Consider the following 26,358-nt stretch of genomic DNA (forward strand, 5'->3'; position numbering starts at 1 on the left):
TCGGGCGGGGGGGGGGGAGACAGACGATGCCGCTGCGCCCGGGACCCCTCCTGTCCCTCGGGGCGGCGCTGATGTCTCTCTTGTGGGGCGGGGGGTTGCGGGGAGTTCCTGGAAGCAAGGAGGTGGTGGGGGGAGATAGCCAGGGTCCGCGTTTGGATCTTTCTCCCGGCCTCCAGCTCTTTCCCCAGAAGGAAACGCCTTCCTCCCTCCGCGTTACGCTGAGCCTCGTTTAAAGGCTGCGGTTTTGAGCTCAGGCAAGATGGGAACAAAGGGGGGGGGGTTGCACAGAGCTTCTTCAGCTCTGACAGGATTGTGGGGAATGGGAGGATTTCTATGCCTTGCGGACAGCTGGGCATTTGCATCCCCCACTTCCTAACTCCTCACTGTTGCAGCCATTGCTGGTCCAACACGATTTTCCTCCCCTGGGATGGCAGCGGAGCCCCGGGCTGCTTCTTCTGCGTCCGCTGGACTGGGGCTGGGAAGGGGGCGGGAAGAGCGGCGGGGCTGGCTGTGGCCCGTGGTGGCAGGCTGGTTCACCACCTCCTCCTCCTCCAACAGGCAACAGCACTGCCGGATCCAGTTGTAGCCGCCTGCAAAACGTTTCCTTTACAGAGTTTCTCTGCGCGGCAGATAGAAACTCTGCGCGGGGCTTTCTTGCAAGGTGCGCGGCCGCGCAGGCGCGCACCTTAGAGGGAACAGTGGTTAGGATTAGGTTTAGGGTTAGGTTAAGGGTTAGGTTAAGGGTTAGGTTTAGGGTTAGGTTTAGGGTTAGGTTTAGAATTAGGTTTAGGGGGGTTAGGTTTAGGTTTAGGGGTTAATTTTAGGTTTAGGGTTTACAGCGTGCTTCTGTCTCCGCGCTGTTGTCGCCCTGTTGATGACGTCAGCGACGCGGTTTAGTCAGACGCGGTTTAGTCAGACGCGGTTTTGTGGTGGAACCCCAAAGGATTATATACTGTAGAATAAACTTATCAATTACAGTTATCCTTGGAAATTAAAGATGTTACCCCATATTCAGAGTCAGCTGACTTTAGAATAGCAAATGTAGTGAAAGAGCTAGAAAAGATGACAAGGTACTTGTGACCATCCCAATTGGGTTTAACAGACAACCATGGAGCTAGAAAAATATAGTAAAAAGTATGCTTGGAATGTTTAACTGGAAAGACCAACAATCCTCATCTGGTCCATTGCTGGGTGAAAAAAGTGGGAATTTTAGTTCTGACTAGGTGTGAAAAGACAGGTTGATCTGTTAACAATACACAGGGAGAAATCTATGGACAAGCAGGCTATATGTTTTTCTCTCTCTCTTCTCAGCCAGTTTGGAGGGATATGAGGCAGAGCATAGATCAAAATAGGAAACACACATTGACATACATAGCTAAAACATTTTAAGTTTATTACTCCATACATTTGATGCAAAGTTAATGATGCTAGGACAACTTAAGTTTGTATCATTGGGGACAGGAAAAGATGTGCTACTTGCATAAATAAGGGTGCATAGCAGTTAATAGATTATAAGAGATACAGCCATACTACATGTTCTTTTCAAATACCATAGAGAAAAGATAATTATCCATAGCTGAACATGGAAATAAGCATATATAAGTTCGTAACTTGGGGCAGGCAAGCCTCAGCTGTCTCAGTCTAAAGGTGTTGGGAAGAACAAAACGTAGCGTTAACATACAATACTAGAGCCCAGTATTTCTCAGCCTTGACAACTTGAAGATTCTGGCTGGAGAATTCTGGGAATTGAAGTCCATGTAGTTTCACGTTGCTAAGGTTGAGAAACACTGCTGCAGCCAGTAATGGCCTTTTCTCATGTACTTGTGTTGCATAGCATCTGTTGTTTCTAGGGAATTGATGTTTTCATGCTTTTACATTGTGACCAAAAGGCATGGTAACACAGCCCTCCATTCATAGCCGATTTTGTGAATGATTGAATGCAGCAAAGGATCAGCTAATATTTTTACTATCTTGTTACCATTCCTGGATACTATTGGAACGTTTGCCTCAAGCACCCAAACATCTTGAGATGTTTTATGAAATGATAACAGTAATTTTGTTCTCTAATTAAGCATGTAGGAAAAAACCATACTGAGTTGCTGTCTTTCCTCAATTTCCCTACATCCACATATACACACTCATACATGGAAACGCACATTCATAAGCGTGCCAGAAGAAAAAACATTGGCTTTGGCAGGATATCTTTTTGACTATTAGAAGGATAGTTGGGAGAGTTAGAAGGGAACCATGAAGTACTGGGAACAGACTAGCAATACAAAATGTTCATTACCAAGGACGACATTTCAGTCTGTTTTGTCATTTATGGTCGAGGGACCAGCAGGTGTGCCCCCATGGATTCGCTTACATGCAAAGGTGGCCAGATCATATAATACAGTTCCTGAGTCCAATGTACTGTGTAGTTAAGTCTTAAGAGAGCCAGGCAGCAGAGAGGCGATGGAATAGATAGGCGGAAACTGAGATGCCAAGTACAACAGGAAAAGCAAGCACAGGGTGATCTTCCAATGGAGAACTAAATTTCATGCATGTGAAACTCTGAAGCACGAATGTCCTAGAGCTCTGTCCACAGCAGCTGCATCACTGCATTTCTTCTGTAACATATCCACCACAGCATGCCCAGCTCTAGCCATAATTTGCCAATAGACTGTGGCAAAGTTATGGTTATTGGTTTCTTTCTTAAAATGTCAGACGGAGTGTTTGGGCAGTTGAGGATGGGGGAAGAGAAGGGAGGAATTATCTCTCAATTTTATTCTTCCTGTAATTATTTAAACCCTCAATCTGCCTTACAAAAACCAACCATGACTTGTTGCTCCATGCCTAGAATCACCCTCCTTTAGAAGGCCTATGGGATCTTGAAAGCCACTCAGGGACTGGGAGTAGGGGGGGTGGTTGGGAACCTTCCTCCAGCCAGGTGAGCCATCGATAACTGTGGTCATGATAGACATCCCCGGATATTCTGTGGATTCTGGCGAATGGATGACACCAAAAGACCTTGGAACTTGGAGGCTCATCTTCTGGGGCTGATTCTTTGGAGCCTTTCCGCTGCTGCTTTGGTCACTGCTCCCCATTCCCTAGGGTCTTGAGAGGGTTGTATACACAGGCTGTTCCCAGTGTGTGGGACTGTGGGACTGTGGCACGGAAGGGGCTGGGTCAGAGATGGCAGTGTACAGAGGACGCTGAGAGGGCCCCATATATGAGAAGGCTGAGTAGAGGCCAGAAGCCTGACTAGAGTGGCTGTAATAGGGTCCTGAAGGTTGGTGATCAGGATAGTCAAACTGGGGCCTGGATATAGATGGAAAAGCTGAGCCATAATGGGGCAGACTGAGTGATGTGTAAGCTAACTGGGAAGTGGAGGGCTGGTCAGTATAATGACCCCCAGGAGTAGAACCCTCTGTTTTTACTTGTGTCTTCGAATCTACCACTGAGGATGCGGCAGCAGACAAAGAGACCCCATGCTGCTTGGAGATCCAGGCAGAGTGTCCACTGGCTGCAGCCAGGGCACTACCAAGGCCGTAACCAGCAGCTGTGGCATAACCCCCCACATGGCCTGGGTGAGCAGCGTGTCCATTTGGTGGAAGATATTGATCAAACTCGTTGACATCAAAGGGCTCCATATTGGACATCACTTCGTGGCTGATCTCCCCGATATCCACGTTGCCAAAGTCGATGTGAGGTTTTCCTCCTTCCCCAAGGGAACGCCCATCCCGTTTGGAGTCAGCCTTACCCGTCTGGAGCTCCGTCTTAGGTGTAGTTGGTGGAGTGGGAGGACCATGGCTCTGACCTGTAAGGTTGACATCACAGAGAGTGTGTGTAAACTGCTCAGTTATTACAAATATAACTTTTATAGCAACATTATATTTGGATTGGATCCTTTCCAGGTTACCAGAATTTGACTCCATTAAGAACGAAACACAACAAACCAGTATCTTAGTTAAGTTCTTTACCTTCATTACACAGGCTGCTTAGTCATTTGTTGGTTTGTTTTATTTGATTTAGGCACTCCCTGACTTGGGGTGGCTTTACAAGAGCTTCCAGTGAAAAGAGAAAGAAAGAAAGAAAGAAAGAAAGAAAGAAAGAAAGAAAGAAAGAAAGAAAGAAAGAAAGAAAGAAAGAGAAAGAAAGAATGAAAGGAAGGAAGGAAGGAAGGAAGGAAGGAAGGAAGGAAGGAAGGAACAAAGAGGCTGGTAATAAGTAAAAAAGCACAATTGCAAGATGTAATTGTGAGCTGAGGGCTGTGGCAATTGTCTTTTGTTATGATACTCATCTATGCCAATTCAATTAAATGTTCAGCTTTGTCAGAAAAATAAATGGTGGTTTTCATGCTTCTGCTCTATATTTAGGCAGTTCCTGGTTTACCATGCCACTAGAATTCAGATTGCTGTGGATCTGACTGCTGGCTCAATTTATGAACTCACCTGAAGAATGTTCAGGGTGCCCATCAGACAAGGGAGATCCTTCTCCAGGATGCCTATGGTCCAAATGGGCATTCTTATAGTGAGCTTGAATAGCTGCAGCTCCACCAGCTTCCCCATCAGCCTGACCATCATTTTCTCCTTGGGCAGCCTTGCCGTTTTTCCGACGCCGTGGTTGGTACTTATAATCAGGGTGGTCCTTCTTGTGCTGCATCCTTAGCCGCTCTGCTTCTTCAATGAAAGGTCGTTTGTCACTTTCATTCAGTAATCTTAAAGAGGTGGGAGAGAGAAGAGAACAGGAAGAAATGTAAGTGACCAATGTTTTAAAAGGGGAATTCTAAATAATCAGGATCGTATCAATTGATAATAGAAACCCATTAATGACTATTAGACACAGCATGGCAGATGGGAAAGAAGATCAGCAAAGAGGTGTTGAAAGTTGCTCTACCATGACGCTGGAAGGAGATTAACCAGAAATTTTGCAATGGAACAGTGAGAACTTTTAAGATAATCGGTGATGCTACCAGAAACATCATCAGCCATTTTCTTTTGAACTCAGCAAGAATGCTACACTCAGCTAGTCAAAGCTCTCTCTCATATCATGAGCAGATTTCAACTTAGCACATCAGCAAAGCTTTTTGCCATAATTACGTTTTTATGTAAAATTCACTGGCATGAGCAACTGTAAACAACTATGTATTTTATTCAGCTGAGAACCAGTTTGGTGTAATGGCTACAAGCTCTGAGCTAGAAACCAGGAGTTCTAATCCTGTTTTAGGCTTAAAGCCAACTAGGTGACCTTGGGCCAGCTCTTCCCCTCCTCTCTCTCAGCCATAAGAAGCAGGCAATGGCAAAACACTTCCAAAAATCTTGCCAAGAAAACTGCAGGGACTTGTCCAGACAATTGCCAGGAGTCAAGCTGACCTGAAGGGACACAAACACCGAAAGCACATCTGGTACATGTTTTTCTACTGACCTACCAAGCCTTGTAATGCGTGAAATTTTTATTTAGGAGAATTGGTTAAATGTTTGTAATCAATTTCACTGAAATGGAACAGAAAGATGTTCCTCACAGATTGTACAAGTGGGAAAACTTTACATCATACACTTGAACAAATTCTAGTCTTTTGGTAATAAGATCAATTTCCATTTATATACAATCTTTTTCAATTTATTCACAGAACAAACATCCAGGATTAAATGAAACTGTGGGAGATTGGTACACTCTGATATTTCTTTCCATGGCTCAACCTACATCACACATTAAGTCTGTAATATGCGTTTGCTATGGCAGCTTTATTTTTCGGATTGGGGCTAACATACATTAGGTGGGTAATATTTTGATCTCCAGATGTCATCTTCAAAAAATTATCACAGACACTGTGTAAATGGAGTATTGTTTTGTTTTAAAAATGTCATATATAACGATACAGAGCATCCCTCCCCCTTAAAAATCCCATACAGATGCAGGAGAATGTTTTACTTTTGACCAATAAGGGGTAGAGAAGGCGAAACCTGCTATCCAGCAAAATGACTGCCCAAATCTACACTGGGTTATTGTAAGCTTTTTTGTAAAGAAGAGAAACTATCTCTTTAACGCATTCTGAATTTTGCTTCTTAATGGGGATTGCCACTGAGACCAGTTTGAGCCCAAAGCTAACTTTGAGACCAATCAGACTCTTATTTCATAGCCTCATCTAATTAAGAATTTTTCAATCGCTTAACATAATCCCTAAGTGGCTTGTGTTATTACTTGAGACAATATTTCCTGCTAAGTCGCTGCAAGTGGGCAGGGTTGTTGAGCTAAGTAGCATTATGGAGCCTTGAACAGAAAACCTATTATCTGGAGTTTCAAAATGCTCAAAATTTCTCTATCTGTTTAGATTATTTCCACAGGGGGGAAATATAGGCAGGTATACTACAAGAAGGGGAAATATAAGGCAGGTATCACTTCAACATGTAACTTTGTTCCCCGTCTTTCAGCATCTACCACCTGAGTCAATCAACTGACTGTTTAATAACAATAGCACTTGGACTTATGTACTGCTCCATAGTGCTTTACAACATTCTATAAGCAATTTACAGAGTCAGCATATTGCCCCAAACAATCTGGGTCCTTATTTTACTGACCTTGGAAGAATCAAAGGCTTGAGCTGGTCAGGATTGAACTTCTGGCTGTGGGCAGAATTAGCTTGCAGTACTGCATTCTAACCACTGTGTCACCATGGCTGTTTAATGGTACTGTAAAGCCCACCCCAGAATGATTGTTGTCTAAATTTTGCTATACTATAAATATTATATTTAAATTACAGATTGTCTCCTCCGCGCCCAAAAATATTATTGCTTACATTAAATTTTAACAAAACAAATATCAAGTTGTTGAGATACCTTTCTCTGTCTTGCCCAGTGAGGGGAAAAACCTCTGTTTGATAGACAAACAACAAACAGAATGAACATTTTTATTCCTCAAATAACCTATGAAGAATTATTTTGGCTATTTCTTGTTTAGCAAATAGATCAGTGGATTTATTAATAAATATTCAATTTGTTTATGTAAATATAAAGCCCTCCATGGCATAGGGTTAGATTTTTGAGGGACTACTTCTTCCTGATTATATATATCCGGGCAGGCCCAACTGTCGTCAATAGCAGGACCAAGAAAGAAAGCCTGTTGTGATGGCCACTCTTTGGAGCATCATTAGACTAGCCCCAACCTTGTTAACCTTTTGGATGGTTTTGAAGAATATACCACTGGGCATGGAATCAAAATGAGAGTCCATGGGATACCTACATTGATGGTTATGATGGTTTTTACCTTGGCTGCCAATCTTTAGTATGCTATTATTGTTGCTTTATGTTTTTAACTGCTGTTCGCTGCCCAAGGTCATGAGATTAAGATGGGCAGGTCTATAAATTAGAGAGAGAGAAAGAGAAAGAGAGATTAAACCATAAAAATTCTGAGCTTCAATTCACATTATTATTTAATATTATTCTGTTATTCAGATGCTCTGTCATTGCATGAACTGGGAATAAATTCTAATGCTTTGTTTCTGTGTGTGAAATGGTTCTTCATGAAGTTTTGGCACCTATCAGCACTCTGAAAGCATCTGAATATATACCAAGGATGAGCCAGTATATCCCCAAACCCCACTTTTTGCAGCCTTCAAACCCTTCCGGGAACCCATTTCCCCGAAGTCTGGAAGTGCTGACAAGCTTCCAGCATGGCTAGGGGGGGAAGAAACCCCTCAAAATGGTTTTACACATATGCATTTTAAAACTGGCTAATTGAGTTGCTTTAATTGGGACTTAATTTTGCAACATCCAAGACTTCCAGTCTAAGGCACTATAAATCAGGCACAGAGATTGGCAGCAACAATGTTTAATGCATAATATGTAAACATGGAGTTATAATGACAGAGCTTCATTGGAACAAAAGCCTGAGCTCTGGTATTTGTTGTAAATATCAAGCAGCTGCTTGAAACATGTGAAACAGTATTTTATTAGGACTGCAAGATTTGTTTATTTGGCATTGCTTGCTAGCACATGGATCTTAATTTTAATTGGTATAGAAATTACAAAACCACACTGGTTTATTGTTTCTAGGGTTTTACAAGAATGGGGAATCAAACAAAAATATTCAAGATAATCCTATCTCCCTATATAGGTAGAAAACAAAAGTCATATAACTTTTCTCTTCTTGCCTTTGCTCTCCTTTCCCCTCATGAAAATGATGGCCCAGTTTTTTTGCCACTTTGGCTGTCAAAATAAAATGCTAAATACAATATATATTGAGTACACGAATTATGTCTATGATAATTTCCATTGATTTCTACCAAACTCTGCCTCAAAATATTTCATCTTCAAGAGGAGAGCAAAGGCAAGAAAAGGCAGATTTTAAAGATTTTGAAAAAAATTATATTTAATTGATCCATCATTTAAAGCATAGATGACTAGTGAATTAACCATTCTATAATCGAGTGTTATAATAACAATCAGAGCATGGCCAGAGATCTTGCCTTGGTCTCTAAATAGCGTTACCCCTTTCTACCTCCCATTCAATAGCATTTGAAAAAGTTTCTTCTGTGCCTTGAGTCAAATAAAAGAGGCAAGCATTCTCAGGTGTAAAAGCTGGAAAAGCTGTAAGGACATTCCCATTTCCTCTGAACCTGGTACAGAGATACTTTCCAGCTCCTTTGGATAATGCCATAATGATAACAATGCATTCCTATTTTTCTGGTTTTAGCTCCTTTTTTCCCATATCCTTCTACCTTCTTTGTGCAAACATGCTTATAATCTATTAATTGTCAATTGGATTATCATTTTAAAAAGGGGGAATTAATTTCCAAATCAAAGAAATAAAGGACTTATGGAAACATGGATGCAGGTAGTAAAACCTAATACCTGGAACTATTTCTTTCTGCCTTAAATCATCAGGTTTGCCATGTTCACCTACACCTGTTAAACATTTTGAGGTACTGGTTGGTTTTGTGCCTTTGTTCTTCAAACGAGCTGAAAAGTTTATGAATTGCATCATGTTAAGATTGGAATTGCTCTCAAAAGAAGGAGGGACCATGACAACAGGCAATAACAATGAATCTCTCAAAGTGCAAAAATTAGTCATAGAAGAAAATGGGCATATTTTACAAAAGAATATGTTTCATTAGTACAACAGCACCTGTTTTTAGATATTTCTCTACATTCCTCCAAGAGACTATTTTAGCTAGCCTATTAGCATAACTACAGTTTTCGGGGATATATAGCTTTCAGATCAGGTTTCTACAACCTGGGTTCTGATTACTAAAAGTTCCAGCCAGCTTAGATCTCAAGATCTGCTGTGCTATATTCTGAATATCACCCCACAGTATTTCTTGTTAAAACATGGACCGACTCTACTGTTTCTGTCCATAAATGCTGTTTCTTTCCAATTCAATGAGAAACAGAACAATTCCCCGGTGTTTCTTGTGTGGGTTCCAGCTAATTTAGACACAGTTGTAAATTCTCATGCAAGCCTGTCACTCTGTACAAGATTTCCAGTTAAGAATTTTGATTAAGTTCTGGGAAGGAGCACCAAAATACTAAATTGAGTTGAGTTTCTGTGAGTCTGTGCAAGCTCTGAAGGTTCTTACATTATTGTAATTAACATCCAAGCAGACTTTAACATTAGAAAGCCAAGCAGAGATTAGGTTCACAAATCACATAAATCATGGTTTTTAAATGGTTTGCTGGCTGGTTTGCACATTACTACTAGTTCAGAAACCATGGTTTATAAACTAAAACTGTATTCACACAACATATTGCTAACAATACAAAATCAATCACACATTTTCTGGCTTAGTTTATTATACAAACAAGAATACTAAATACTGATTAACAGCTCATAACAAAGTTAGCGGGCAAACAAAAGACTTGGCTTTTCTTTTCTATGACCTGCAGTAGTATCTTGAAAGCTTGACTTACTATCACATCACCTGGTGCTGAATGGCTTATATGCCCAAAATTTCATTCTTTTACTTCATTGTTTTAATCCAGGATATTAAAAGCACTGAACTTCTAGTTAAATGCCAGCTTTCCTGATTCTCTTTGTGGCTCTATGGATTGCATTCAGTGATCCAAACCACCCTCCTCCTTTGTCTTGAATTGTTCCAAGCAGAGTTCTTCAATGGTTTTAAAAAGCTAAAGTAGAGTCAACAATACTCAGTTGACAATTATTTTCTGGAAGGATAAAATCTGAACAAGCCAATGAACCTACGGTACTTGAAACGTTCTGAATATTATTCTGGGATAAAACAAAAAGTCACTGAAAATTCATTCAGAACCTTTTAACCTGCTTGGTATTAAATACTTGTCAACAGAAAATAGGGTCTACGCAAGGTGTCCAACAAGGAATGCGGTGGCTCAGTGGCTGAGATGCTGAGCTTGTCGATTGAAAGGTCAGAAGTTTGGTGATTCAAATCCCTAGTGCTGCGTAACAGGGTAAGCTCCTGTTACTTGTCCCAGCTTCTGCCAAGCTAGCAGTTCGAAAGCATGTAAAAAATGCAAGTAGAAAAATAGGGACCATCTTTGGTGGGAAGGTAACAGCGTTCCGTGTGCTTTTGGCGTTTAGTCATGCCAGCCACATGACCACGGAGATGTCTTTGGACAGCGCTGGCTCTTCCGCTTTGAAACAGAGATGAGCACTGCTCCCTAGAATTGGGAATGACTAGCACATATGTGTGAGGGAAACCTTTACCTTTAAGATGGCCAATATTTTCAGTCCTTGCTTGGAGATACATAGAACCAACAGACATTGTCTGTAGTAGTAGTAGTAGACTGTCTACTTCACCTCATTCCTAAGAGGTCTGTAAGGGACGTGAATAAGCACTCCAACGTGCCTAACGTCCCTGTCCTAATGTTCCCTTTTATTCGTAGTCATTTCATGTATTCATAATCATGTTTATACTTATATCTGTTATCTAATATATGCTTGATGAAAATAAATAAGTAAATGAAATAAATAAAAACATTATTCTTCAGTGTCTGCTTTCATCAGTGATTCAATGGGCTACTTCTTCTGGTGGCGTTATGTAATATTTTTATCATATTTAAGAATTGTCTATCTCCATTGCAGCAGGACTCTTATATGGCAGGATGTGCCTTTTATTAAAAGGATCACCCTTCATTGTGCTGTTTTATGAAAACACAACTGACAGGAAGTTCCATGCTACTACAAAATCAGCTTCAATTCTTTTTGTATCAGCCTTTGTACCCAGAACTGAACCTCTGCATATTTGTTTTCACCATCTTTCAATGAATTGCAATCAAATCCACCGTGATCTACCCATCTCTTTCTACCTAACCAAACCAGTTGTAATAAATAGAAAGTGATACGAGCAGGCAAAGATCTGGGTTTTTTTCCCCAACTCAATCTCCTTGTTTCTATGCTTTTAAAAAAGGAATTGGATGCAACCTCCCCCGCCCATACACAAAAACCCCCACCAAAGCAGATGGGGGAAGGCAAACCATCCTGTAAAGCTATTGGTCCTAAGAAACCTTTAACTGAACTTCTAGTTCCCTGACCCATAAATAAAGAATATTTCACTCAGTTCAAGTAAAGTTTTCACATTGGCTATAACATCAGTGAGAGATGGTCTTTTAGTCTCAGTTTTCACTGTCACGACAGTAGAAATCTGGTGAATATCGCTGAGAGTGACTGCAAGCGATAAAGTCACAACCGTCCCCACTTACTCATCAGTAGCAGCTGCTGCTGAATCAGTGTGGTGAACAATGAAAACAAGAGGAAGGTGGAGGATGGAAGAGCACACATTCAGCATGACTACACATAGACAACGACAGATGTTTGAACATTGTGACTAAGACAACACTATTCCAACATAACATGGCCCAAAGTTATTCAGGTTGAGACTGAAAACTCTAATAATGTACTTTAAAATTTCTACATCTCATATTTGCCTTTTGATAGGCCATTAAGTTAAAAAAAAGATGCTTCAAACAAGCAACAGCTAAAAGATAATAGGTTATATTTTGTACATTTGATTTTATCAGATAAAGAATATAGAAAACAGGCTTAAGAAAATTTCAGCATGAAATTAATTTAGACATTATCAAAATCCTTAGTACTAGTCTGGGTTTCAATTGAATAAAACTGTTTTCTGCCCCATCGTGGGGTTAATTAATTTAGCAGTGCTAAGACGATGCTATTATTTCCAATGAGTGCTATTGTAAATGTTTTGTCTGCTGATAATATGTGTCTGAAATTTAATTGAACTAGCACAAATGGATGTTTGTACTATACTTAATTATTTGTTTTATGTTTCTAAAGTCATCATTTCTACCAGCCAAATCTACCTGAACACAGTAACTGACAGTAATGTGCCATCTTTGGGATTTGGAACGATACTTCTAGAGAAATGCTAAGCATATTTTTTTTTGTACAAAAAGTTCACTTTCTATAAAGAAAGGCCATTTTAAAGATCTGAAGTTCTTCCCAATCTGCACAAATCATTCCTAACATCAAATCTAAATGGCCACATGCCAAAAAGATAAGGTTATGCACCTGTACTCATATAGAGTTTTCTGTAGACAAAGAAAACAAAGTCTGAAAGTGTAGGTTTAGGACAATCTACATCTGTTGATATCACTCTCTTCTTCACAACTACAAAAGGGTCAAGAAGACTGTCTATTTCTTTTATTTGGCATTATTTTTTTGTGCCATTCTTATTAGCATATGCATTTTCCTTAATTTTTCCCAACATGCACATTAGAATGGATAATATAGAGTGGATAATTGCTTCATCAGAAAAGTACCATTCCTAAAGGATAATTTGCAGTTTTGTTTGAGTATTGGCTTAGGACAAACTATTTAGTAGATTTCATGCAAATACAAGCTGAACAATTTTCTCACTTTCCTATGCTGTCAGACTTTTTTCTGAGAATATTAATATAAAAACATTGGATGCAACTCACACTCCTCAACTCATGAATAACAGTGCATTTGCTAAGGCATAATGAAAAAGGAACCAGGAAAAAAAGCATCAATATTATCCCTCCAGAATTTTCTTGCTACAATTTTATTGATTATGCATGCCTAGTTTTGATGTGCCAATATTATTAGATGGATAGTGATAAAGGTAGGGCACATCCTGAGCTATTGCACCCACCTACCTCCAACCTGGGTCTCCATCTCAAGGTGTGCTGGGTTTCAATCATTGATTTCTAACCAGCCTAACTATGTACGGCAAACTATGAATTTCAATTTAAACGTTAAATGATCCACAATAAGGCAACAATCTAACTTCATCTATACGTCAATGTGATCTGAGCTGCCTGTAAACTAAGCAAGAAAAAGAATCAACAAAGAGGATAACTCTATCCACAACCATTGTTGAAAAAAGCAGATTCCATCTAGAAATCATTAGGAAATGGATTGAGAATAACATTGCCATTTTTTTTCATTATATACATCAATGGTACATCTACATTTGGAACACTATTTACCAGTATATTTATGGTCGCAGTAGAAAGAAAGATATAATAGAGATATAGTTGCAAAAGAGTGAATAGTTAGGAGATTCCTTAAGAAATCAAAAATAGAACATGCAGGATTCTTAGCTTAGGAAGAAGGCACCTGAGGAAGGGGTTGGTGGACAATCGAACTGTTTATGCAGCATGGCATTAAGAAAATGGGATGGGAGACATCTTTGTTCCTCTGTGAAAACACCTGGGCCAACTTGTGATCCACTGAAGTTGATCAGATTGACATTCGGAACAGTCAAAAGAAAGCACTTCTTCAAACAGTGCATAATAATCCTAATTTAGTTGTCTTTCAAGGTGGAATGGATACATTCATGGAGGAAGATTGATGAAGGTCTATTAGTCTTGAAAAAAATCAGTGTTATCTTTGCATTAGAGACAGTGTTGCTCTAAAATTAATTGCAGGCAAATAACAGCAGAAGAGAAATATGTCTCGGTGTCCTACTTGTGAGCATCCAGTTGACCAACGAGAAACAAAATCCTGGTCTAAGATGGGGTTTGGTTTGGTCCTATTCTTATATTTTCATAAATATGTTGATTGGGAATAATGAGGGATTTAGAGGCCAACAAATCTGGAGGACATCAAATTGGGAACACTGAGTTATTTGATTAAAAAAATACATGGAAAGATGTACAGTCGCTTATGTACTATAATGCTGTCAGAAACTCTCAGGAACACTTTCACCAAACTAGCATGGTGGTTTTTGCTCTGTGTGCATGGCTGTGTGCATTGTGCTGATGCTTAAGGTATCTTGCAGTGTTCCGTGCTTAATGATCCTCTTCCGAATACTTGAATTTGCTCATCAAAAACTAAATGTACTGTACATTAGATAATGTTAGTGACAAATTTTATGACCAATTCACCTTCCTCTTCTCATGAATGCATGCAACAATTAGGCAATCATAAGTCTAAGTATTCTTTTCTTTTTGCAACCTCAGTAAATTCCTATGGATTTATTTTGGGGAAGTTTTTATTCCTGTTGGAATGTGTTATTGGATATCTTGTCCAGGAGAGGGTGCTGTAAATAGCAGCATTTTAGTCTCTACATGCAGCAGCCTGGCCTTTTTACATTATGACAAATACTGATTTTGTTATTGTCTTTCTTTCCAAATGGATCAGGCTCGCACTCCTCACAACATGTAGAAGAATCTACACTTACATCTATCTCAACAATTCTTTAGGGATTTTGCACATCTGCCTTTGCAAAAATGCCCTTTCAATCTGAAAGTATCTCCAAGGCTTCCATATCTCATGAATTTTCTGGGCGGGAAAACCCTGTAGCTTTCTCGGTGAATCTGGCAGAATATTTTTTTTTAGTATTTATTCTTAGGCACTAGATACTATTTCCATAAAGAAAAAGTCCTCAAGAAGAATCAACCAACAAATTATAAAATGCAAAATTTTTACAAACCTTCTGTACTTCTCTTACTCTGTCCTCGCTGAAATTGGCAAAATGGATAAAAATTTCATTTTCACTGCACTCAACTTCCAAATGATATAGACATATTTATATTTTAAAAATCCATGGATTTTAGCTTAATCTGTTTTGTGAACCTAGCTAGTTTTGAGTATTCAACAAACAATTTAAAAGCAAACTGTGACTTGAACCTAATGTCTAAATCTGGCTTGATCATGATGAGAATTAAAACAGTATCAACTGAGAATTATCATCTACATTGTCTACTAATGATGCAGTAAGCAGAAGAAAAACATGTAAATGAAATTATATCTCAATTTTCATTTTATTTATGCAGTAATCATTCAGATAAATCATTCATTTATTACAGCCCTTTGCCTGAATCCCTTTTATTGGTCAGCAATTAATTTTTAGAAGAGATTTAGGGATTTGTTCTATAAATTCATAGGAACTGAAAATTCTGTTTTCTTCATCTTAGCGTTAAAGTACATTAATACTATTAGTAATGTTCAATTACCTACATTTTATTTCAAAGTGTCTTTAACAATTAAAAACCACACATAATTTTTTTCAGGCATAAATATAATTCTATGTATTCCAGAACTGATCTTTAAAATTAAAATCAATATTAGAATCAACATTGAATAACATGAAAGTCTATTAATCTTTTAAGATGCCACAAAAGTATTGGTTTTGCTGCAAGAAATTAGCAATTATCCTTCTTCTGGGGGAAAAGATAATAGCCTCTGCAAAACCAGGAACTACAAGGCAAATATTCTGGATGTGAACCTGTGCATCTAACGAAATCCATGAGCAGTTTATGATATCCCTTGGGTATATCATTGTTAATGCTCCCATACCAATTTACATGTGCACACATGTAAAATGCTATCATATATATTTCCCAACATATACAGATGGCAAACGATATTCAGATGCTGTGATGTATATATCTATGACTATTAATATAATGCAATCAATGATATTCCTAGTTACACTTTATGAAAGCTAAGGTAGGACTTTGAAGAAGCAGGATAGAAAAAATATTGACCCCTTTGAATGTCGGGGTTGGAGAAGATTCTGAGAATACTGTGAACCGTCCAGAAAGCAAGCCAATGGATCATCAAACAGATCAATCCAGGGTTCTCACTTGAAGCAGAAAGGATGTTTTCTACATCAGACACACTAAGTGAAGAACCTAGTTCTCGGCTGAAATCTATTATGCTGGGAAAGGTGAAAGGAAAGAGAAGAAGGGACCACCGGCAGCAAAATGAACAGACTCAGTTTGAGTGATGATGACTACACTGGTGGGAAGACTTGACGGACGAGGTTAGGAACAAATTGTTTTGGAGAAAATCTATCTGTGCGGTTGTTAAAAGTTAACACTTACGTGATGGCACATAATCAATCAACATGTGGGAAAAATAAAAACGTACACGAGGCAAGCACATGCAATTCCTTCAATAAAAGATAGCACTGTGTAAGAAATTCATTACACATGAGGTCATAAATCATAGATTAAGAATAAGAGCAATCTGGTAGTTGAGAACTACCCCAAATCTCAGTTCAACTCCGATACTACGTGTAAAAACTATACAACATGAGAGGATACTTTAGACAAGCTATTCTCAGTAAACTAGGAATATTGTGGGCATAAATTGTAGCCTTATTATGAGAGCATGAGCTAACACATACGATGTACTAAAAAAAATACAGTTTTAAGGGATCTTAGTAAACCCAGGTTTTCTCTTCCCATTAAAATATTAATTTTCCCATGGGGTGCAGGTATTATTTCTACAATGGCAGATAGGCAGATATCTATCTGTAAAAAATTCAGAGGATTTTCCAAATTGTAGGAAGATTCCTCATTATAGCAGACTGTGGAAGCAATAATTTGGGAATTTGGGTGAATGAGTGGGGAGTAACCTTTTGGATTTTGCCACTGAAAAAAATATTGATAAGAGAAGACTCTTTTTTTTAAAAAAATATCCTGGATAGAATAGCGCTAAAGGGGTCTTGGTTTCTGGTTGTACAACAGTTGCAAATTCAACATTTCAGGCAAAAGGCATGTGCTTTAATCCATAGGGAGTAAAATAGTTGCGCTTGAGCTATAGCAGATGCATTGGAGATGTGACGAGAAGCAAGGCATATACACCAGTATGGTTTATGAAGCTAGTAAAGGTATTGGTTACGTTTTATGTGCCGGTGAGTTATATTCTGGACTATACCTTAAAAAATAAAGAGAACTTCATCAGCAGGTTTTCATTCCACACCAAGGAGGAGATTCTATCTACACTTTTAAAGTAATAGTGAAAACTGTGATTTTGATTTTAATTATTTCATTTTTGCCCAGGAAACACAGCGCATGAGGCAAAGTTAGTTTGTTTTAGTCTCTGGCCGAAAGTGTTGTGTAAAAGATAAATGTTGAGGCTGTTTGTTTGTTTTTTTAGCAGTGCAGGCATGCTTGTCAGAACAAGAGAAGCGACAATCCAGACTTTCAATTCTATTTTAGGAATCAGGCCAGTTTCTGATTCCTGGACGGGTTCATATATTAATTACCTGCTCTGGAATAGCCGGTCCCACAAGGTGAGGATAGCCCTCTCCTTGCGAACATTTAGGAAGACAATGGAAACTTTCCTCGAATGCAAGAGTTTTGAAACTGGAAACATCTGGGAGAGGATTTCCAAATTGGGAACTACTCTATAGTTAACTAAGATAGCCAAGATAATATGAATCATATTGATTTTACTAATGGTTTTTATCACTATTAAATGCAGCATTAGTCTAATGTTAACTTTGAAACTTTTACTCTGTGTTTTATTAGTTTGTAAATCTCATTTTTTATTTTATGTTTTCTTGGATTATGCTTTTAAAGATCCGTTAAATAAAATTTAATTTGGGGTTTATGATATTTATTGGGGTACTATAAATATCAGGAATTGATAGAGCAGGTGACGTACGTATGCATGTAAGAAATAAACACATTAAGTTATTATTATTACATATAAGCAAAGAGATTGAAATTTTCCCTGCACTTTCATAAGAAAAGTATTATTTGTCAATGAGGATTTCATTAATGCAAAGGTATGGACTGTTTTTTGAGCCATTGACTACATTTGCCGTCTGTGTGCTAAGAGTTGCACTCCTAGAAAGGACAAAAGGTCAGAACAAAACCTAAATTGAAATGAATTAATTAAATAATGTTCATGACCATTCTTTTTATGTTTAATAATTCACCTCTTGTTTTGTATTAAATTCAGGGACAATTTCTGCAGAATTTTCGAGGCTATTTCATATCTGGGGCCACCATTGCTCAAAAATGCCTTTTATTTCATTATTTCATTTACCCTAGGAAAAAATGAAAGCTCCTTTCTTGCTTTTTGGTACCATAAATTAGCCTTCTGTAGCCCGATGCCTTCTGGAAGTATTGGACTATATCACCATCATTCTATTCCACGGTATGGGAGTTGTAGTCCAACATACATGGAGGACATCTGGTGGCCAAATAACTTGTTATTGTTATTGTTCATTTCCAAGTTAAGTGACTCAATCAATACAATCACTGTAACATCAATCCACTGAAAGCTATTTATTGTGTTGCCCCTTGATTGCAATGGATGCAATGGTATGTGAGAATACCCCTGGGAGATGGAGGGAAGAGATGACACCTGGATACAACCTGCAGCTGCATAATGGCCAGAGAAAAAAATGCAGAAAAGAACATTCCTAATTTATCAGAGAGTAAAAGAGACAGCGAAAAGTTTCTACTATCAGACTTGCAAGATTCTCTTAATGCAGCCTTACAATTAAGTAGAATTGGGTCACCTGATCGGTTTCCTGACTAATCTACCTGGGAAGGCAGACAGGGGGCTTCAAGGACAGTAGTGGCAGCTGTAGGTCCCATGAAACATGGTCACAAGATCTGGGAGAGATCCTCTGTATGTCTGGGATCAGAAAAGAAAATGACTTTGGTTCCAAACATAACAATTTAATGATTGAAGTTCTGCGGCATGTGAGTTTTATATTGAAAGCATGAAGTAAAATTGTTTTATTTTTTAAAAAAAACTTGAAATATTTATTTATTTATTTATTTTGGATTATATAATTAAGATAATATTTTTTAAAGAATATTTAGCATGATTTTAAAATGTTAGGAACAAGATATAAAAAGAGAAAAAAGAGAAATGCTGTATAAGAGAAGAGCGATACAAGGAAGTTTTTGTTAACAAAAGCAAACAAGACAAAGCAAATAGAGACATAAATCAGGATTATTGAGAAAGCAGCCAGTCCCTTAGATATGTTGTGACTGCTTTCCTAAAACCAGAACTAACCAAGCAGGACCACAGCAAATGGCAATAAATATAATGGGATATTAAGGCAAAAAGGAAAATATATATGATCAAGAGTTGTGCCTAAAACAACACACACACACATACACACACAGAAACACAAAATATGCTATTAAAAAAGAAGTCAGAAATATTCTATGGAGCTCTTTATAATATAGATCATAATTAGCAAGCCAATAATAATAATAATAATAATAATAATTGTATGATGATTAATTATAATTATAACTGTACGATGATCTGATCATGTGGTACCCTAACAGTGTTTATATATAAGCAGATTCTGCTGAATTCAACATGCATCATTATTTTGATGTGTTTAAGGGTGTAGCCTCTCATTTTGAAATACATACAGGCAAAAATATAATAAGATGAATATAAGAGTAAGTGGAGCATCAAATTTATGAAAATGAAAACATAAAAATATGGCTATCACTCCATGTCCTCTTTTCAAACCAGATATTTTCAAAAGCCAATGGCTACAATCTAGTATTATCAATGAGCTTGAAGTTGACTTTAAAATAAACTAAGAATTTGGTATATCACCCACTATGCCCAAAGAAGAGATGCACTTCAAAATGCTTTTGATTTGATTTGCCCTTGCAGGAGTCACAATATTTAATATGGTTGATTCTTAACACTATTGTAATAGTTCAATAATTACTGCAGCCAATAATCAGAGAAAAAATAGAAAGATGATTCCTGATTTGATCTAATAAGAAGGGGCTTATAGATATTATTCACTGCCATTTAATCTACTCATTGCCAATATGATCGACATTGATTTAACATTTACAGTATGTATTTCTCACTGATTTTAATGCAACTAAATAAAGACATTGATTGCCTTATTGGTTTATAGCTCAACACTGTCTATATTTACTAGTTTATAACCAACTTATACCAATATTAACAGAAATAAATGTGTAGCTGGTCAAAGAACAACTCCTCACAAATAATTGTTTAAGAAAATTAATATGCATTAAAAATTCTTCAACTAAATAAATAAAGGTTATGTTAAATAAATCTTTATTTAATATAAAATTAAATAAGTAGAGGTCATTTTAATTTAATGGGTTGGTGGTTTCCTAAGACTTAAACTGTCTCTGTGTCAAAACTATGTTAAACTGGTTTCAAACTCCAAATAGTAGTAGTAGCAGCAGCAATAGCAGCATTAGTAGTAACACTAGATTTACTAGTCTATGCAATAGTGAATGCCAACAGACTCCTGAAATAACGATGTCTTCAAAGTCTTAAGAAGCCAGAGTTTATCAAAGTAGTTGTCATAAACTGCTTACAAAAATGCCTCTGTATGATAATTTGGGGGGAAATGAGATATGAGCAGAAATCTTATTTGTGATCTACCATGCTTGTTTATATTAATTTATTTTTTAGAAAGCCTTTTTGCTTGAGTTAATCAAAAGAAGTAGGAACAGATTTTGATAAACCGGAACCAACAAATTAGTCTGTCAAATATTTTGTGAGTGCTCGCCAGCACCAAAGAGACGAACTAAAATACTGGAGGGAACAGAGGTTCTGCAATTTAATATGACTTGCACTCAGTATCTCTATTTTCACATCTACCTAATCCAGAAAGATGGTTGCCTTTAAATCACACAGCTAAAGAATTGAGACCCAAATCCTTAATATTAAGTTTGTTTTTACTAAGAAAATCCCAGTGTCTTAATGGAGTACTTATCAAACAATTTTAGAGAAGTAATTAAAAAAAAAAACATGCTGCATATAAAGTTAGATCACGAGCCCAGCTCAGTTGCTTGTCCTATTAGCCAGTGTCTCTTCAAAGTTTAAACATTTTCAGCCCTGCTTGAGAAGAACATAGTAAGTTCGGTATGCAATATGCACTATTGTACACTATTGAACTCTAGTCAGTCATTTGCCTTTTAGCAGAAGTCAGTTACAAATGTGCCAGAAAAGCAGTGGAATTCTTAACCCAACATCACATGGGTACTATGTTGCTCCCCATAACTGAATTGCTTAGCAAAATGAATCACATGAATTAAGCCTTATTTAGATCTTTTGAAGGAATGATAGTCGGGTGGGATGGGATAAAGTTTTGAAAGCAAACAGTGTGGCTAGATCCTGGAATTTTGAGTCCGTTGTTGTTTATATTTCCTTGTCTAAAGGAATCACATGATATGATGAAAATTATATATTTCATTTTGTTTTGTTCCAAGGCTATTTTCTAACATTCCACTATCTGGATAAAAGTAGATTTTTTAAATCCCAATTCCGAGGATCATATTAGAAATAATATAATTAATTTATCCTTTATGAAATGTTAAATGAAATCGATGTTTAATTGCTTCAAATGTGTTACAATGAATTCAAAAGAATATTCCACAACAACAAAATCCAACTTTAAGGTTTACTTGGATGATCAATCAAAAGCAAGTCCAACTCATCTGAGACTTTGAGACAGAACGAAATTTCTGCATGTCCAAAATTCTAAAGTTATAAAGCAATATGACAGGAAGAGAGGCAAATTTTATATTTTACCTTTAATCATCTTTTCAAATGTTTGATTAGACTTCAGCTTAAACTTTCCCCACAAAATCAGCTAACTTCTAATGCAAAAAAGCCCCATGCTAAAATAACCATTTAAATTATGCAAATAAATCCTTAGGATATAGCATCAGGATTATCTGATGTGAAGATGAAACTATCCAAGGACTTTCCATGCTTTGTTTCCATCCACTTAGTTTCAGCTCCATTGTGACTCCTCTTTTACAAGCTATTATTATGGCACTTATATAGTGTGTTGCATCTGTTTTAAATCAATGATGCCATGGGCACTCTCCAATGGATACCCTTGACATCCTCGTAATTGTATTCTAATAGGGTCTTCTAGATGTGATAATTGATTGCGTTTTTCTCCTGGCAGCAATCTAATGTGATCTGAATGCTGGGAAAACATAGTGCTTCTGAAATATAAGTGCTTCCTCAAATCTAGGTCCATATAACAGAAGAGCAAGGACAATGCAACAATCTCTACTGTTGGGTAGGTGCTGGCTTGTTCCTGCTAAGTACAGAGTAGTATAGTTCCATAAAGATAACTGCGTTCCTCAGTTTGATCACCCAAAAGTTACAAATGCCCAGTTCATCAGCCAAGTATTATCTATTTATAAATAAGGAATTGGCAACATAGAGGATGCAATCTTTAATTTTAAATTCCTCACCTCTCCACTTGTTACTAATCCTATACCAAGTCCCATCATCATATTACTTTCAGACAACTACAAATTATTCGTCCCTGTGATTAAAAATGAGATGGTTTCTAATAAGAACAAACTGCTTCTTTCATTGTACCTGCATCTCACCACATCATTAATAATCATTTTCTTCCTTCTCCCCAAAGGAAGCATTTGTTTTCCCTCATGGAGGAAAAAAATGTAGTTATTTGAATTGTTTTAGAGGATAAAACGTCTCTTTTACAACGTTATTGGATTCCTGAAAATCATTGTTCCAGTGTTAGGTGCTCCCCAGCAGAACAAAGACTTTTGATTTGACAAGGAAGCAAAGGTTTAAACTTGCCTATCCCACTTGGGTGCTCTCCAACTGCCTCCAAATGTAATTTCCATCATTCCCTGCCAGCACGTCAAATGCTTTGGATTAGAAGATGATCAAAGATTCAGATTGAAGGAACACAACTGATCAAGAGAAGGGGCAGAGTACATAGTATCTGAAATAAAAACTCATGGGCCTAAGACTGAATGGCCAGGTCAACTGGGCCTCATGGCAGAGATAAGAGAATAGACAAGATCAAAATATGAGTGAAATTTTATATTGACAGCACTCTGGATATTTCATTCTATTGGCTGTCTGCCTATTCTTTGACACTGCCTATCTTAACACCATAAATCGCAAATATATATCCATTAAATCAATACTTGCTGAGCTTCTCTCATTCTCCATTGTGCCTCTATTTGACCTTGCCTTATTCGTTTTCTTTACCCCCACCCCACCCGCCCAATTGTTCTTACCTCCAGAGCTTCCCAAGCGTCTTACTAAGTTCTGCATTGTGAAGGTGAGGATACTGATCAGCCAGCTTCCTCCGGGCCGCTTGAGCCCACACCATGAAGGCATTCATAGGCCGCTTGACATGGGGCTTGCTCTTGCTGCTTCCATTGACACGCACAGGCATGGGCACTAGGGTCCAATCATAACCACTCAGTACCTGGCTCACTGCCTCCCGGATGCACACTGGAAACTTATCATCATCTGCCTCTGTATCTTGTTGTTCCTTCTTCACTTTCCCCATCTCACCACTGCTGGAGTTGGTAAGATGAGAGTTGGTGTCTGATGCCATGGAAGGTCCTGGGGAAAGGCAGTGATGGTCTTCAGAACCAACAGGACTCATTTCGACTTCAGAAAGGTCTTGATCATCTGTCATTGTTTCCTCTTGATTTTACCCTTCAAAAATCAAGTCTTCAAGCCGGAACTACCATTTAAAAAATAGATGTGAATATTAAAGTCAAAAGTGTTCAAACTTTCTGAACAATCAAACAAACAGCCAGTAACTATTTAAAAAAAAACCAACCAGGGCTATATTTTATCATTTGCAAAATCCATGATCAAAAATGGGAGGACAAGATCCAAATTAATTGATGCTTCCAATTCTTGTTGGGAAAGTTTCTAATATGGCAACCCAATTTTTGAACACATGAGCATAAAATAAAAATCCGGGTGGTCTTAGAGGGCTGAGAATAAAAAATATATATCTCCATGCTCTAATTTGTCCTACTACATTCCAAATATGGCTTCTAATATAAGCTGCTTTTGAGACCAGAGTCAAGAATATTGGCAGCGGAAGAGAAATAGGTGGTTTTAGTATTAAAGGATCATAACATGAACGCCTTGTGATTGTGTAAGACGTACATTTCAGAATGCGTCGTTACACATTGTGCCCTTTGAAACCAACAGGTAAAAGCAGCATAGAGGGGATACAAATACTTTGTCTTTAGGTTTTTGTCCTGTTTCACTTACATTCTGATTAAGGGGAAGGGGGAGAGAGAAACCTTTTAGGAAATTCAAAGCTGTTAGCTTTAGTTCGTCATTACTTCTACCACCACTTAGTTTCTGTGAGATATTATCTAACTATAGGGAAACAATATTTAAAAATAAAGTTCACCCAAACACCTTCAATGAAATTAGCCAAACTGAAATTTGACTTCCAGTTACACGTTTATGTTAGTTTGAACAGAACAGTAGCAACTTTGCTAACATCTGCTAAAGTAATAAGTGAAGTGAAAGCTGTCAGTTAGTTAAAAAGAAAGGAGAGAGAGAGAGAAAGCGAAAAAAGAGAAGAAGCAAGTTATCAAGTGCAGGTAAGGAAACTTACATCAGCCGGTCTCTCGGGCAAATCCTGAGTTAGCTGTAATTTGTGTCCCACTAGCCTCTCTGTTCTCTCTGTGTCTGCTCTCTTTTCACGAGGCTGGTAGCTTTCAAGAGCTGTGTGCTGGGAGAACTATCAGAAGTGCCATTCCTGGAGGGAGGCTTGGTTGCTCCTAATACCCTGCATGAATGTCTCTGTGACTGGTTCGTTGCTTAACACTGGGGGAGGGAAAGTCAAAGGGTGGAGCTAAGAGCTCTCTATGGCCCAAATACATCAATTGTATGCAGACAGGAGACGTTCGGCATCCCTATCAACTACATTTCAACCCCCATCTCAAATTAACACTTTTCTCTCATATGGCCTATTTAGAAGGTGGCTATAGTCAACTTTTATTTCATCTGTTCAGACGTTTAGCATCAGACCTTCCTTTCTTCCTCCCCTTTTTCAAACCATCTTTTGTTTGAAAAAGGACCACATTAAGGACCACTGTTATATCATTCGACTACAGAATGAACAAACTTTGTGTGTCATTCCCTGTGATGGCTACACCAACAGCCTTATTTTTATTTATTTCTATACGTACACATCTCTATATGAGTGTGAATAATAGTCCATTATTCGATATGTGCATCTACTGAAAATATGATAGTCTCCATGTATGCAAAATTATATGGAACTGCCTTTAGGATGAAGCTTACTGTTCTGATATTGGGCAGGCTTCCAATACTTGAGAGTTCTGAGAACCCTCAAAATAAATGCTTTTCTCCTACAAAAAGAGTTCAGAACATTCTAGCAAATAAGAATAATCTAGAAAGACTTGTAATTGAATTGCCTGTTACCAGTTGAAGTTCGGCCTGTACTTCTCAACCGTCTCAACTTTTAGATATATGGACATCAAGTTCCAGAATCCCCCAGTCTGCATATTGAAGGAAGTTGAAGTCAACACATCTTAAAGTTGCCAAGGTTGAGACATACTGAGATAGGTTATACTTCTCTTGGAGACTCCATTCTTGGAAGATACTGGGGGAAAGGAATTGGTGGATTGATTAAGAGTTTCTCCCAAACAAGATAATTTCAGACAATTTTGAAAGTGTTTTGTGGGAGGAAGTGTAAATCTGTACTTTTACAGTTATGTAGTTTATTGTTGTTGTTCAGCCTGTAGTAGGAATTCCTGTCTATATAAACACTCCTGAAATGCAGATCAAATTTAAATGTACCTCAGTGCAGTGATTATGTATCTGATGACTTCTCTATTGTATTCATAGAGAAGAAGGGCTAAAACCATCCCTCCTAGGGTTTTTCCATGTTCTTGTGGAGAAAACATATAAACAAGAAAAAAAGAAAGAAAGAAAATTCTACATCTTTCTTTCCCTTTGAATCACCATTTTAAGTTTCCAATGATTCTTGCAATATTAATATTAATATTGATGGAATGGACTTGCAGACATTTAATAGAATCCTCAGGAGACAACTCCAAAGATGCAGTGAAACTCAGGAAAGACATTTGCACAACATAACCATGAAATATAGATTCAAGTATAGATGATTCCACAACCTTGTGGAATTCTCACTACTTCTCCATTCTAGTTACAACAAAAATGCTTTTTTAAAATCAGTTGAACCCTGGCAACTGTCACATGCAACCACTCCAATAAACATTTTTTTTCCATTTAAGTACCGAAATGATAATGTTAACCGTGATGTCTAACAATCCCCATTCTGATGCAAAATTAAATATTATAATACAAATCAGGTTATTGCATATCTGAGACCATTGG

At 37.8% G+C, this 26,358-nt stretch overlaps 1 protein-coding gene across 1 annotated transcript; it reads right to left on the reverse strand.

Moving 5' to 3' along the window:
* Positions 1–1,372: 1,372 nt before the first annotated feature.
* On the reverse strand, positions 1,373–24,766 carry SOX10 (SRY-box transcription factor 10). Its single transcript, XM_014054960.2, has 4 exons — positions 24,587–24,766; positions 23,229–23,686; positions 4,434–4,699; positions 1,373–3,799 (listed from the first exon to the last, which is right to left on the reverse strand). Exons 2-4 carry the CDS (start codon positions 23,636–23,638, stop codon positions 3,090–3,092), a joined length of 1,386 nt encoding a protein of 461 aa, XP_013910435.2. The 5' UTR covers positions 23,639–23,686; positions 24,587–24,766; the 3' UTR covers positions 1,373–3,089.
* Between the last annotated feature and the right edge of the window lie 1,592 nt (positions 24,767–26,358).

The sequence above is a fragment of the Thamnophis sirtalis genome, unplaced genomic scaffold (genome assembly GCF_051295495.1).
Source record: "Thamnophis sirtalis isolate CommonGarterSnake01/CBP01778 unplaced genomic scaffold, rThaSir2_p1.2 scaffold_9, whole genome shotgun sequence".
Taxonomy (NCBI): domain Eukaryota; kingdom Metazoa; phylum Chordata; class Lepidosauria; order Squamata; family Natricidae; genus Thamnophis; species Thamnophis sirtalis.

Excerpts from the sequence above, each read along its gene's own strand:
- SOX10 (XM_014054960.2), bottom strand. The coding sequence starts at position 23,638 with ATGACAGATGATCAAGACCTTTCTGAAGTCGAAATGAGTCCTGTTGGT. Across the intron at positions 4,700-23,228 it reads ACGCTTGGGAAGCTCTGGAG|ATTACTGAATGAAAGTGACA; the intron begins GTAAGAACAATT and ends CACCTCTTTAAG. Across the intron at positions 3,800-4,433 it reads GCACCCTGAACATTCTTCAG|GTCAGAGCCATGGTCCTCCC; the intron begins GTGAGTTCATAA and ends TCAACCTTACAG.